This window comes from Panthera uncia, chromosome C2, assembly GCF_023721935.1.
Source record: "Panthera uncia isolate 11264 chromosome C2, Puncia_PCG_1.0, whole genome shotgun sequence".
In the NCBI taxonomy this organism is placed as follows: Eukaryota; Metazoa; Chordata; class Mammalia; order Carnivora; family Felidae; genus Panthera; species Panthera uncia.
Genome location: NC_064810.1, coordinates 140,635,994 through 140,650,984, shown reverse-complemented (window position 1 = coordinate 140,650,984; position 14,991 = coordinate 140,635,994). Strand labels below are relative to the sequence as shown.

Genomic DNA, 14,991 nt, shown 5'->3' with positions numbered 1-14,991 from the left:
AGACGGATAGGACGACGTGTGCTCCAGACCCGGTGTAACATACAGTTTCCCTCCAAAGCATTGATGTCGCTCCTCTCAGCTAACATCTTGTTATCTTTTAAAAACATTCACGATAAGCTTGTGAAAAATGATGCTCATAAGAAGCATGCTAAGTGTCAGGCACGTTTGCGGATAGAAATACACTTAACCCACCCGTGACCCTGTGCGGTCGATCCCATCATCATTCCCAGTGAGGGTGTAGATATTTGAGAGCCGACCTCGAGGTGTGGATATTTGAGGGTGGACTCAAGAGTGTGGGAGCCGCTGTGGTGCCTGGTCAAGGAGGCAAGCACGCGAGGATACTGTTTTCAGAGTTGGGGTTCACACCTACAGAACTGAGAGATTAAAAAAAAAAAAACAACTTGGAGGAGTCATGAAGACCCGTTAGCTCCTTTGGGGTTCCCGTGAGCATCCTGGAAAAGGGAGCCGTCCTCCTACCCTCCTGCGACTCTGTAAGGAACCCGGTTAGGAGGTAGGGGCCACGGTAACCCTCCACCGCACTTCGAAACCTCAGGCGAATCTCGCACCTGCAAAACGAGTTAGACAATCTGTTTGGGTCAGTTACGATTTTACATAGAGGGGCGGAGCCTCCTGAGGAGGCGGGGTGGTGGTGGCGGTGGCGGTGCACGCGGAAGGCCGCGAGCCGCCGATTGGCTGGGACGGACGCCCGTCCCGCTTCCCTCCCGCCCCGTCTCCGGGTGGCCTCGCGGCGGGGCCCGCAGGCGCGCAGAGCGGGCTGGCGGTGCCAGACTGGCAGGGGGCGTGACGAGGGAGGCGGGGAGGGGGCGTGTCGGGGCGGGCCCCGGGCGCCGCGCGCGTCACGGCCTGCGGCCCCGCCCCCGGGCCCTACGCGGCTCACTCCTCCTCCCCCGCCTCGTCCTCCCGCTCGCTCAGTTCTCGCTCCACGTTCCACGCCGCGGCCTCGCTCCCCCGGCGAGAGCCAGCCCTGCGGCCGCCGCGCGCACCCGCCGCCCCGCGTCTCCCGCGCACGGCTCTCCCCACGCGCGCGCCTCGCTCACGGACGCACGTTCGTTTCCCTTCGCGCGCCCGGGTCTCGGCGGCGGCGGCGGCGGCGGCGGCGGCGGCGGCGGCGGCGGGCGGACCGCGCGGGGCAGCTCCGTAGCGGCCGCCGCGGGCTGGCCGGCGGGCCATGGAGGCGGATGGGGCCGGCGAGCAGATGAGACCGCTACTCACCCGGGTAATGAGCGGGGTGAGGGCGCCGCGGGCGGCAGGGCTGCTCGGCGGGGGTGGGGGAAGCGCGGAACGAGGCAGACAAAGGCGGGGGCGCGGCGGCCGTCGCCGTCCGGCCACCTCGTCCCGGGCCCGGCGCCCCTCCGCCGCCCCGCAGCCGGCGCGCCTCGCCGTCCCCTTTGTGTGGCCGCCCAGGGCGCGGGGGCGAGGGGGCGGCGGCGGCGGCGGCGGCGCCCAGGAGGCCCGAGTGGGGGCAGCCGGCAGCGCGCCGCGGGCATCCTCGCCACCCGCATCCTCGGCGCCCTGCGGGGCCGTCCGTCAGCCCTTGACCCCGACCATCTCTTCCTTTCTCTCCGCAGCGCTCGCCTCCCTTATTCCCGGGCGTGCTCCCCGGCCGGGGGTCTCGGTTCCGGTTGCCTGGGCGCTGGAGTTCAGATTAGCCCCTCGAAAATCCATCTTTCTTCTCCCTCTAAGCGCGGCTCCACCTGTTTCTAGCCCCAGGCAGTGGTGAAGAGTTGGGGTGGATCTTTTCCCTTCTTGCGCGTCTCCCCACCCGGTCCGCGCGGTGTGCTTTTGTTCGGTGAGTTCTCCGGCCGCGTGGACGGGCTGCCTTCGCAGCCAAGGCTGCTTTTCGCTGCTGACTCTGCCTGGTCCGCCTCCTCTTTTGGCGAGAACCAGGGGAGTAGCCTCCTGCCGCAGGCCAAATAGAAAGAGGAAAGTGTCCTGAGCTCTGCGAGCTGCTCCTTTTTAAATCAGCCTAGCAAAATCCCGTCTCCGGGTGGCTTTCGCTTCAGGGTTAGAGGGGACTGGGGGTGGGCTTGCAGAAGGCCAGCGTTCCCATTTAGGATGCTGGACGGGCGGCCCATGCTCGACAAACTGACTTCCTGCTCTCATGTAGAATACATGTGTCCCCACACTTGTGATTCTCCTCTCTCTTCGTAGTTCCTGACTCAAACGGCATGGAAGTGTTGTAAATTTTCCGCTTCCAATTCTTACTCTGTGACCAGCAGAGGAGGGAAGGATGCAGTGAAAATTTTCCAGTCTTTCACAACTAACAGGAAAATTGCTTTTTGTGTGTTTTTATTTGCGTTTTTAACCAGCCGCCCCCCCCCCCCCAATCTTTTTTTTAAAGATTATTGTAAGGCCCTGGAGAGTAGTCGTTGATTATTACTTCAGTATGTTCACTTACAAATTCTCAAATCATGGAGGAAAAGGGAGTCTCCAGACAGTGAAGTCATTTAGCAGTGGTTTTGGGGAGGATCAAGTCACAGTGGTGGTAATGGAATACTGGAAACTCGTTCTAAGGAATCTTCCGTAATTCTTTGTGTGACATTTGAATAAACTGCATTTTGGAGGTCTTTCTTTCTTTCTTTCTTTCTTTTAGCACTTTCTCTACTAATGTGTATCAAATAGTGTTGTCTGTTCTTAGATTTGTTTGCAAATTTTCAGCTTAGAGCAGTTAAAGAACATTCTAGTTTTTATAAAACTGGATAGAAATTATGATGTCTTCTCAGATATTGGCTGCTTAGCTATCAAAAGCATGCTAGGGGCGTCTGGGTAGCTCAGTCTGTTAAGCCTCCGACTTCAGTTCAGGTCATGACCCCATGTCATGGGGTTCCTGTGTTTGAGCCCCGAATCAGGCTCTGTGCTGACAGCTCAGAGCCTGGAGCCTGTTTCAGATTCTGTGTCTCCCTCTGTCTCTGCCCCTGCCCAGCTCGCACTCTGTCTCTCTCTAAAATCAATAAACGTTAAAAAAAAAAAAAAAAAAAAAGGCATGATAATGACATTGCCTTCCAAATCATTCATTCATTCATTCATTCATTCATTCATTCCTCATTGTAATAACACTTAGAACCTATTGTGTAATATCCAAGAAGACAGAACCAACTCTGCACTAATGAAACTTACATCCAAATGAATGACAAAGAAATTATCAAGCACTTAATAATGGCATGGCAGGGGAGCACTTTGGAAGGGTATACTTTCGAAATCTTTGGGAAAATAAGATTTGGCCACAGTAAATATACAAGTCAGTAATAGAAATCAAATGTAATAAACTATCACACAGTCTAAAAATAGAATGAGAGAACAGTAGAACTGTGGTTTATGGAGTACGAACACTGTAACTTGAAAACTGGGAAGAGAGGAACTATTTGTATCAATAAAGTTATATTTTCTCATCAGTTTTCCCCTGGTAAATAAAGTCAGAAGAATGGAAGAGTATGATACTCATCAGTCATTACTTCTCCAACTGGCAACTACTTAGCATAGCCAAAAAAGTAGAATAAAATTAATATTCATCAAATGCTATCTTGGGTATGTGATTATGCAAAATTTTTGAATAAATTGGTGGCAGTATATATGACTCTGAACCAAGTTCATCTGTTCCATAATTTAGGCTCTCAGGTTTCTTCTGCTTCTAAAATTCTGTAAGTTTCATTGATCATGGTTTTGGGATAGGAGGAAAGTCATTTATCTTACAAAAATGCAACTTTTGTTTGCTTTATTACAAAAACGTATTGCAGGCTTCTCTTTGGAATTGACTTGAACCATCAGTCGTATTTTCTCATATAGGTCAAATATTCTGTTACAACAGACAGCACTTAGAAGGTTCCCAAGTTTTGACAATTGTTCGTTCTTTTAGGCAGTACATTATTTAATACAGTTCTGTTACCACTGAAATTTTCAGGCTGCTCCATGAATTTTGTTGGTACACAAATCATTCATTTCATGGGTATTATGTTATCTCCTAGGTGCCAGGCACTGGGGTATGGGCACACAAGGTAGACAGAGTCCTAACCTCATTGAGTTTACTTTGGCGTGTGTTAGTGAACACAGTGATAGCCATTTGCATTCCTGCTAATTCCATTTGTGAGTGCCAGTTAAAACATTTTCCTGAGTCCATTAGAGACACTTTTAAAAAAGTAGTCATTAGAATAAATAAAAGATACTAACAAACCAGGATGCATTCAGTGGTGATTGGCAAGTAGAAGGTTTTTTCGGTAGGTCTGTAAGTAAGCATACCCTTTGGGATCTGTGGTTAGGTATTGATAGCTCTAGAGATCATATGTACCCCACGCATATTATCAGAATTTTCGTTACCTTTCGGCCTGTAGTTGGTTTGTTTCTCTGCACCACAATCTATGGAGTTGTAATAAAGGGAGAGAGAGGAAATCTCATCCATTCAAATTAAGCTGTAGGACAATTGAGTTGGATTGAAGAATTGCTTTATTTGGTAATTGAGACCGAGAAGTACACAGGTTTTCTTCTAAGGGAGCTTAGGGTATGAAAATTAGAGTATTTTGTTACACTAGACTCCTGTTGCTTGAGTAGGTTAAAATCGAAAGCCAAAGTAACTTGTTAGAGGAACCTGGTTTATTTTAGTGGTATGTGGGTATGAACCAATATATTCTAAAGCCTTAGTAGTTAAACTTGTCAACATCCTGTAATGGGTTGTTTTTCTTCCTCTTTCCTTCCCCTTCTTTCTTACTATATTTCATCACAAATATGATGTTAAAGTGGATAGAATCTGCAGTTCACAAAATGGACCATTTACATAGAGGAACATACAGGTGAGTCTAAGGGTTAGTGTTACACATTAGGCAGTGTGGTTTTTGATTCATATTGTAGCTTTCTCTTATTGATTGTGGATTCTCCTATAGTTACCAGTTTTATGGATACAGTATTTCAAATTTTGCAGTAAGCACGTGTTAGTAATAAAGATCTGTGTATGTATGTGTAAGGGTGCAGCAACTCACTCCCCCGCCCCTTTTTAAACCTCCTTTTGAAACAAGAGAACTTGGTTCCTGTACAAAGCAGGTAGCTATTCCAGTATTCTAGCTTGTAGTGAAGTTTGCCTCTGTTTTTGTTCAGCAAGCAACTTCATGTATTTTGTTGAGTGATACTCATTGAATTACATAACTTGGGGAGACTTTGATGATTATTCGTAACTATGATGATAAACCGTGAAGGGGTCTATGGTTGGCATGGTGCTAAGATAGTGTTTGGTAGTGTTGCTGTTAAGTCTTCCTGAGGGCAGAGGACTTAGCTTGGAGTAGTGCTAGGTTTCGAAATTAGTGACTCTTTGCCTCCCTGGGCTAGACATTTTTATTTTTATTTTTTTATTTTTTTATTTTTTCCTTTTTTTTAAATTTTTTTTTATTTTTTATTTTTTATTTTTTTATATATGAAATTTACTGTCAAATTGGTTTCCATACAACACCCAGTGCTCATCCCAAAAGGTGCCCTCCTCAATACCCATCACCCACCCTGCCCTCCCTCCCACCCCCCATCAACCCTCAGTTCTCAGTTTTGTTTTTTTTTTCAACGTTTTTTATTTATTTTTGGGACAGAGAGAGACAGAGCATGAATGGGGGAGGGGCAGAGAGAGAGGGAGACACAGAATCGGAAACAGGCTCCAGGCTCCGAGCCATCAGCCCAGAGCCTGACGCGGGGCTCGAACTCACGGACCGCGAGATCGTGACCTGGCTGAAGTCGGACGCTTAACCGACTGCGCCACCCAGGCGCCCCTTGTTCTCAGTTTTTAACAGTCTCTTATGCTTTGGCTCTCTCCCACTCTAACCTCTTTTTTTTTTTTTTTTTTTCCTTCCCCTCCCCCATGGGTTTCTGTTACGTTTCTCAGGATCCACATAAGAGTGAACACATATGGTATCTGTCTTTCTCTGTATGGCTTATTTCACTTAGCATCACACTCTCCAGTTCCATCCACGTTGCTACAAAAGGCCATATTTCATTTTTTCTCATTGCCACGTAGTATTCCATTGTGTATATAAACCACAATTTCTTTATCCATTCATCAGTTGATGGACATTTAGGCTCTTTCCATAATTTGGCTATTGTTGAGAGTGCCGCTATAAACATTGGGGTACAAGTGCCCCTATGCATCAGTACTCCTGTATCCCTTGGATAAATTCCTAGCAGTGCTATTGCTGGGTCATAGGGTAGGTCTATTTTTAATTTTCTGAGGAACCTCCACACTGCTTTCCAGAGCGGCTGCACCAATTTGCATTCCCACCAACAGTGCAAGAGGGTTCCCGTTTCTCCACATCCTCTCCAGCATCTATAGTCTCCTGATTTCTTCATTTTGGCCACTCTGACTGGCGTGAGGTGGTATCTGAGTGTGGTTTTGATTTGTATTTCCCTGATAAGGAGCGACGTTGAACATCTTTTCATGTGCCTGTTGGCCATCCGGATGTCTTCTTTAGAGAAGTGTCTATTCATGTTTTCTGCCCATTTCTTCACTGGGTTATTTGTTTTTCGGGTGTGGAGTTTGATGAGCTCTTTATAGATTTTGGATACTAGCCCTTTGTCCGATGTGTCATTTGCAAATATCTTTTCCCATTCCGTTGGTTGCCTTTTAGTTTTGTTGGTTGTTTCCTTTGCTGTGCAGAAGCTTTTTATCTTCATAAGTGGGCTAGACATTTTTAAATGACTGATGGAGGATGAGAGTGGCCAAAACTTTTTGTCATTGCTTGGTTTATGAAGATAATGTGGTTATGATGTAAATGTGCATTTTTATCTGGAGCTGATTTGCCAGTGCAGAAAGGCTCTAGATGGGCTATTCCAAGCAGATTTTCATATTTACTCCAAAGAGGATATTTTTAAATATTTTAATTTTTATTAAGCCATAGTTTGGATTTTAGTAATTTTAAGCGGGGTTTTTTTTTTTTTTTTTTTTTTTAATAATATCCAAGTGAAGGGTAAAGCGTAGTCTGCCTTTCATAATGAAGTAGGAAAAATACTTTAATATTTTACCTATTTCTTTTTCTTTTGTAGGGAATATGTATATTAGTGTCATTTGGTTTTCATTTTGCTCACATGTCAGTGTAGAATTGTCTTCTCTTTCTATATTCCTGGACTATACTGCTTCTTTTTTGTCAGATTGCCCGATTTGGAGAAGGTGTTGAATTCTGTATCATCTCTGACTAGGAACTTGGGAATTGGATGTACCTTTGGAAATGGATTCACATGTGTAAGGTGGCTATACTTTATTTTATATCATAGACAAGAGTGTGGAATGGTTTCTCAGAAGAGCATGAGAAGGGTAAACATGATACGTATAATCTCTTTCTCAGAATTTGCCGGAGCATATAATTAACACTTGGTGCTTGTATGTTTGGTGCATGTTCTTTTATATATAGGGTGTTTTCAGCTTGATACCATTCTTTATTCTGGAAAAATACTGAAGATACTCACAGATTCTTACCTTGGGAATTGATGTACTCAACAAAGATAGGAATAAAGCAAATTCATATATAATAGACTGTATTCCCATTGAGTTCCATGGAAGTATTGGAGATGTTTTCATTAAAAAAAAAAAACTTCTGTCAAGCAACAAATTTTGGGGAGCACCTGGGTGGCTCAGTCGGTTGACCGTCCGACTCTTGATTTCTGCTCAGGTCATCATCCCAAGGTGGTGGGATTCAGCCCTGTGTTGGGCTCTGCACTGAGCTTGGAGCCTACCTGAGATTCTTTCTGTCTCTCTCTCTCCCTCTGCCCCTCTCCCCCGCTCACATACGCGTGCGCTTTCTCTCTCTCTCTCTCTCTCTGTAAAATAAAAAAAATACCATTTTTGATAAGAATTTAAATTAGAAATTTCCATTCTATTATAGTTTGGCTGCTGGGATACCATCATGATCTAGAAAACATCTTTCCTTTTTAAAAATTGTAGGACTTTTTAATGTTTGCCATGGGTGGATGGGGTTTTGGGGGGAAGGAAGTTGTCTGGGAAGAGAGGGAAGAAGGGTATTACTGAACTCTTTGTTTGAATTACAACAGATGCCCCTTGTAAGCAGATTCAAACTTCAGCACAACGCTCCATGAGAGGAGCCTGGTCTGGGCTTCAGCCCCCTCTGGCCCTCTCCTTGGAATGCCCTTCTGCCCTTCTGCCCCTTTGCCCTCCTGTAGGGTACCAGTCCCAAATCAGATGTGGTAGTCCTGCGTTTGTCAGTTTTCGATTTAATACTTCTCTCTCTCTCCTAATCATTTCACCTGCTAGACTGTAATCATGCTTGGGGATTTTTTGTTCTACATTTAAAACTCCTGGAATTTTTTCCTCCTCTGGGCATTCACATTGTCACATTCAGATCTGCAGCAGAATTATATTTCTAGTAGATACTGCTGTCTAATGTGAAATGCATTTCATTCTGAAAATCCTTGATCTTGAGATATTATTGTACAAAATGAATTAAAGACCAACTTTCTTAATCCTCTAAGAATCTAATGTATTTGTTTAAAATGGGAGCCACCTGTGTAAAAATAAGACTACAACCCCTCGTAACCGTTTCCACAGTTATTTAATAGGATTTACTTTGTTTGATATCATTAATTGTTAAACATGATCCCTTTTGAGGGTGCTTTATTTGCTTTACATCAAGGTACACTTCGTGGTGAATTCTGTGCTGTTTTTTCATTAGCTCTGGGTTCTGTCCTAGCATTTGAAATATCAGTGAGGCCACAGATAATATAGCACTTCTATTCAAAATTACTTTTAAAATAGATAAGACCATGGGGACTGTGGTCCATGAATTCCCAGACACTGGAAAATTTTATGCTTGTATGCATTTTTTTTTTTTTTAACGTTTATTTATTTTTGAGACAGAGAGAGACAGAGCATGAATGGGGGAGGGTCAGAGAGAGAGGGAGACACAGAATCTGAAACAGGCTCCAGGCTCTGAGCGGTCAGCACAGAGCCTGACGCGGGGCTCGAACCCACGGACCGCGAGATCATGACCTGAGCCAAAGTTGGATGCTCAACCGACCGAGCCACCCAGGCGCCCCCGTATGCATTCTTTGTAGGCGAGGATCAAGTAGCTTTACATCGAGATCTCAAGGGAGTTTATAATCCAAAAAATAGCTAAGGAGTACGTAGTCTAAAAATTGGCTTAGCCGGTTTCTTTAACGCTCATAGTAGTCTTACATTTTGTTTAAATAGATGACAGTAATTATATATGCCCCAGTATTTGCTAAAGTTTGTTTTGTGAAATACTTCATGTATAGCAGGTTTGGCCAAAGAACTACTCTGTAGCCAGATAAGTTTGGGAAATGTCACACAGTATACATTTTGGAGATTCATAATGCATAATGGTATATTAAAGGCTCTGTGAAATCCTCTAATAAATACATTAAACTTTGGGGAGAGAATGCAGCCATGTGAAGTGGAAATTTCTGATGGTTATTACAAAATATGAACAGTAGGTCACTCATCTGTTTTATTACAGGTCTAAGAAAACAAGTCCTGTGAGAGGGATAATTCACTTGGTTACAGTGGCAGGAGAGATTTGAAAAAAAAAAAAAATGTATCACTTAAGAAGATGTTTTGGAAGCAACCTGATAGGGTCTGGTTGAATACATTATGGTATATCCACAGAGTGGAGTACTACGGCTCTTAAAAAAAAGGTGGGGGGGAAGATGTCTTTGTACTGATGTGGCAGATCTCTAGGATAAATTGATGGAAAGAAGCAACGTGAGGGACAGAGGGCACTATACAGCGCCTTTTCTTTAAGGGGGATAATAAGAACGTACAGTTGTATTTACTAGGATTTTTATAAATACACTGGAAAGGTAAATAAAAAAACTAACAAGAAATGGTTGCCATAGAGAGTATGAGGGAACAGGACCTGAGGCAGGGGTAGGAACAAAACCAGTGTGTCCCTTTCTATGTAATTTTGGATTTTGAACCTCGCAAACATGTAGCTATTCGGTAAAAGAGGGGATGGTTTCTTATGTCACTTTATGTCATGGGTTAACATATTTCATGAGAGACATATGGCTTGATATAGTCTAATATGTTATGAACTGCTTAACTTAAAAAGGGAGTCGTGAACACACGACTGTCGGTAAAATCACATGCTACGTGCCTACTGGTGTTACTGAATGTCCGAGTCCTTTGGCACCTGTGGGTTTGCATGTTACCGATGTCCTGATTGTCCTCTCACTTTCACCTCATTTCTGTCCAGGGATTTAGACTGTGGAAGAGCCAGTAGAAGCCAGTGGGAAGACACTGAGGATGCTGTTATACATGAAATGCCTTAGGCATAGGAAAAGAGCTGTTTGGTTGTATATTTTTTTAAACTTAGAATTTTCCTTTGCAATTTTTATACTTACCTTCAGTCGAGGATCATAAATGTTAAAAAAAAAAAAAATCACCCAGACTAATTACAATGAATTGTTGAGATTACAGTGGTGCAGTGGGAGGGGGCACCATTCATGCTGTTTTCCTGGTTTTGCTCCAGAAGGCACCATTTACGCTGAGTGTGGTTCTGCCGCTTCCCCACAGAGCTGTGAGACCTGGAAGTGCTGTGGGAGGACAACACTATGACTGTGCCTTCCTCACGTGGGAAGTGTTGATCCTCAGGCTGGATTGATTAATTCACTAATTAACTAATTTTAATTAGTTAAAAAAGCTAGTTAAAAATAAGACTAAGAAATGATTTCTGTTTAGTTTTTTCATTTTTTTAAAACTTTTTTTAAAGTTTATTTATTTTGAGAGAGAGAGAGAGAGAGAGAGAGAGGACGAACAAGAGAGGGGCAAAGAGAGAGGGAGAGAGAGAGAGAATCCTAAGCAGGGTCGGTGCTGTCAGCACAGAGCCCGATGCCGGGTTCAGTCCCAGGAACCCTGAGATCATGACCTGAGCCAAAACCAAGAGTCAGATGCTTAACCGACTGAGCCATCCTGGGGGCTCTTCTGTTGAGCCAGGTTTTAGAAGTCAGTAACTTGGAAAAGAGAATCTTTTCTTTTCTTCTCTTGAAAGTATTTTTCTGTTTGAGCATAAACCTCCGTGGTATTCCTAGACTTCCCAGCACCTGAGATGGAATAATGAAACCTCTTCCAGTGGGCACGCTGGATAAGGAGGAGGAATGCTGTGATTCTCATGTTGGGAATCGCTAATCGAGGACTTGGGGGTTTTGTCCTTTGCTCTGGGGGCAAGGGAAGAACAGGTAACTGACTAGAGAAAGCCTGCTTTGAGCCGTGCATCTTATTAGGCATCTTTTAATCACTTATTATCCCTCTTACAGATGGGAACTCCTAGGCAGAGAGATTTTCTGAAATTTCCCAGTCCATACAATTAGTAGGAGGCTAAGCTGAGATTTGAACTCATGGTCGATGCGAAATCGCTCATGTTCCATATCTCATTATTCTAGAGTAATCCGTGATCCCTGTTTGTCAATGCCATTTAACATTAATCACATTAGATCATTTTACATGTATGATACTTTGAAAGCCTTAGATAATTGAGCTGAGTTTTATAGTTAACAGCTTTTATTACTGTAACTTTTGTGAATTTGTTGCTAATATTATAGAAATTAAGTATTTAAAAGAAATTTGCCTCTTTGCCTCCAGATTCAGGAAATCTGAATTTTTCTGGATCATTGTTGAATGAATCCTCCTTTAGGTCTCTTCCCGCAATTAGGTCTGTTCTGTGGTTTAACGTGTAGAAAATGTTCAATGACTGTTCAATGAATGAATATAAGGATAATGTAATGAACTCCCAAGATTTGAAGCTGAATATGTTCCTAGTGAGTTGTTTAATCAGTCAGTTAAGAAATTATATAGCTTCTGTCTGGTGGTGTTACCATGAAGCAAAAGACTCTTACTTTGCCAGCAGAAGAAAATGTTCTTTGCCTTTGTTCTGTTGTGGTGGACGGGGGTGGGGGGGGGGGGGGGGGGCGCAGAGATATTGAATAAATACAGTTTGGAGTGATCCCAGAGTAAGAGTACTTAATATTTTTTTACCCTGAGATACAATTTCAGGCAAGTGAGTGTTAAGCACGTTAAAATGAAAATTTTATGGCTCAGTATATTTTCACAAGTTCTAAATACATTTAAATGGATTGTTGGAAAAGAGTGCATTGGTATTTTACTTGTATAGTAACACTTGTGTAATATTTGCTTTATGAAAATCCGTGACATTTAATGTATACAATTACAAAAGGACCAGTAGCAAGAAAAGGGATCTCAAAGCCCAGATACAATGTCAGCTGCTATATATATTGGTTCGAAATTGTGCTGTTTCTCTAAATTCTTTAGAATTATTACTTACCTAAAAGAATTTTCATTCTGTTCATTTGCTTTAAATTTTATGATTTTGTGGTTTGTGGGCTTTCGTCCTTCCTGGATCCCACCTTCCTGACTTCCCAGTGCACGCCTTCCTTCCTGGACCCCGCCTTCCTGACTTCCCAGTCCACCTTCCTGACTTCCCAGTCTGTGCGTCCGTGTTTGCACAGGTGCCATAACTGGCCAGTGCCCTGGCTCAATAGAGTCCTTTCAGTAATATTCTGTACTTAGTTTTGTTTTGTTTATAATTGTTCCCAGATGACCTTCTAACACGTTGAGGAGGAGTTTCTTTTATCCATTTATGCACGTACCATTACCAGTATCCTCAGGATAAGGTTCTGCTGTGAGCCTGTTTAAATCTGGGCAGTTGGCCTCCCTTTTGTTAGGAATAAGGGATTCATTCAGACCAAAATTGGCCTTTATGTGCTCTTACATTTTAGCTTATTGAACTGTTTTTATTCAGTAATAGGAAATTCACGAAATAACCACAAGTCCCAAGCCTTATTTTTAAGACAAGGTAAAATTTGGATGTAGCCTAACCTTAGACCCTGATGTGACAAGTACACGCTTGGGTTTGAGACACACGTCGGGTTCCCACACATCGTCATCTGCCACCAGGTGGCCTTGGGCAACTGACATCTTTGAATCTCATTTTTCTCATCTATAAAATTGAAATTATAATACTTACAGGGCTTCTTCAGGATCAGGGAAAAGCATATAGTGTGCATAAAATGCTGAATGTGCCTGTGGAAACTTGTAATTAGTAACCATCGTATATTTTTATGCAATGTCTCATGTAACAGAATTCTAAAAGAATTAGTCTCCATATTGACTGAAGAAATAGAAAACAAAGTCTTAACTATCCTTAACTTCTGGCATTGAGATCTTCTAGATAGCTCTGTGGGAAGGAATTATGTATTGGGAAAAACCCAGTTCTCTTCCTGTATTTTTCCTTTTCTCTCACATGACTGCCACACTTACAACACTTCTGACGACAGATGTGTGTGTGTGTGTGTGGGGGGGTTCCTCCTACCAGTCAATGCTGTGGCCCTAGCTGGGTGTTACAATTTAACTCCATTCTGGCACTGTCTACCGGGAGATAGCATCAGACCCCACAAGTTAAGCACTCTGACTCACAGCTGCCCCTTCTGATGTCAGTTGCCAGTCCAGGTTGTCACCTGTCCTTCTGACCGATCAGCTGTACGGTGGAGGTTCCCATGACCCCTTCTTGGATTCCACTGACTTGCTAGAGCAGCTTACAGAACTCAGGAAAAGTTCGTTCACTTTTGCCAGTTTATTCCGAAAGGGTATATGGTAGAGGCCCCAGATGAACATCCAGATGGAGGAGATGCATAGAGCGAGGGGTGCGGCAAGGGCTGGTGGAGCTTCTGTCCATTAAGAGTGCCACTGCCACTCTCCCGGCACCTTCACCCACGTGTTTGGCCACCCAGAAACTCTCCAGACCCTGTACTTGGGGAGTTTTATGGAGGCTTCATCGCGTTGGCATGGCAATCATTAACTCCATTTCCAGCTTCTCTTGCCCCTCTGGAGAGTGGGTTGGGGCTGAATTCCAAGCCTCTCATCCTGGCTTGGGCTTTCTTCTGGTGACCAGCCCCCATCCAGGAGCCAACAAGAGTTACCTCGTTAGAACAAAAGACCGTACTGTCATGCAGGAAATTCCAAGGGATTTAAGACTTCTGTGTCAGGAACCAGAGACAGAGACCAAATGTTAGAACGAAAGATGCCTCTGGTGCCCTTATCACTTACAAGATTATGAGGGATTTAGGAGCTCTGTGCCAGGAACCAGGGACAGAGACTAGTATATATTTTGTTCTGCTACCTCACAGGTTAGGTGGTGGTTTATTGCCTTAAGCACCAAACTTAAGGTATTTTGACAAAACGTTTAGACATTTAAAGCATAATACGATTTTTTGATTTAAATAATTTTAACCATTAGAACATTTGAAATGTGATATGTGTGTCTCCTTTTAAAAATGAGTACTGATCACTAGTATTAGGCTGTTGTGGTCTGTTAAAATCTTATTTTAATTATTTTCTTTTGTCATTGAATTTCTTAACGGGTTTTATAGATAACAGAGGAAGTCACAGAGTCATTTAAATGTGGGTGGGGAGGAGAAGGGTTTTGTGTTGTGTCACTCTGTGATATACAAATCTTACCTCTTCGGATGGTCTTCTGATTCTTGACTTGTTATAGATAGTTGAGGTTACTGGATTGCTTAATTCTGTTTTTAGGAGATCTTGTATCTTATTAGTGTTAGATTTTCAGAATTTAGTCTGTAGGGTATTGCAGTATAGAAGAATCTAGCACACTGCTTGGCAGAGTAGGTATAAGATAGTTCCTAACTGTTATTCTGCTAAGGCTCAGTGACAAGAAATTTTGTGAGTTTATAGTTTCATCTTAAAAATTTTTTTTTTAAATGTTTACTTATTTTTGACAGAGAGAGAGAGAGACAGAACATGAGCAGGGGAGAGGCAGAGAGAGAGGGAGATGCAGAATCCGAAGAAGGCTCCAGGCTCTGAGCTGTCAGCACAGAGCCCGACATGGGGCTTGAACTCACGAACTGTGAGATCATGACCTGAGCTGAATTCAGACATTCAACCGACTGAGCCACCCAAGCGCCCCTATAGTTTCATCTTAAATTTAATTGTCATTTATATTTTTT

At 43.5% G+C, this 14,991-nt stretch overlaps 1 protein-coding gene across 5 annotated transcripts in view; it reads left to right on the top strand.

Annotated features, from left to right (window-relative positions):
• The first annotated feature begins 909 nt into the window (after window positions 1-909).
• Window positions 910-14,991, top strand: part of SLC4A7 (solute carrier family 4 member 7) — a 112,839-nt gene continuing 98,757 nt past the window's right edge. For all 5 annotated transcript variants that reach the window (XR_007457400.1, XM_049628917.1, XM_049628919.1 and 2 more), the window contains exon 1: window positions 910-1,237. Coding sequence is in view for 4 of the 5 variants with exons in the window: in XM_049628917.1 (XP_049484874.1) it covers window positions 1,190-1,237 (48 nt within the window). In the remaining variant the exon portion in view is untranslated. The remainder of the gene's footprint in view (window positions 1,238-14,991) is intronic.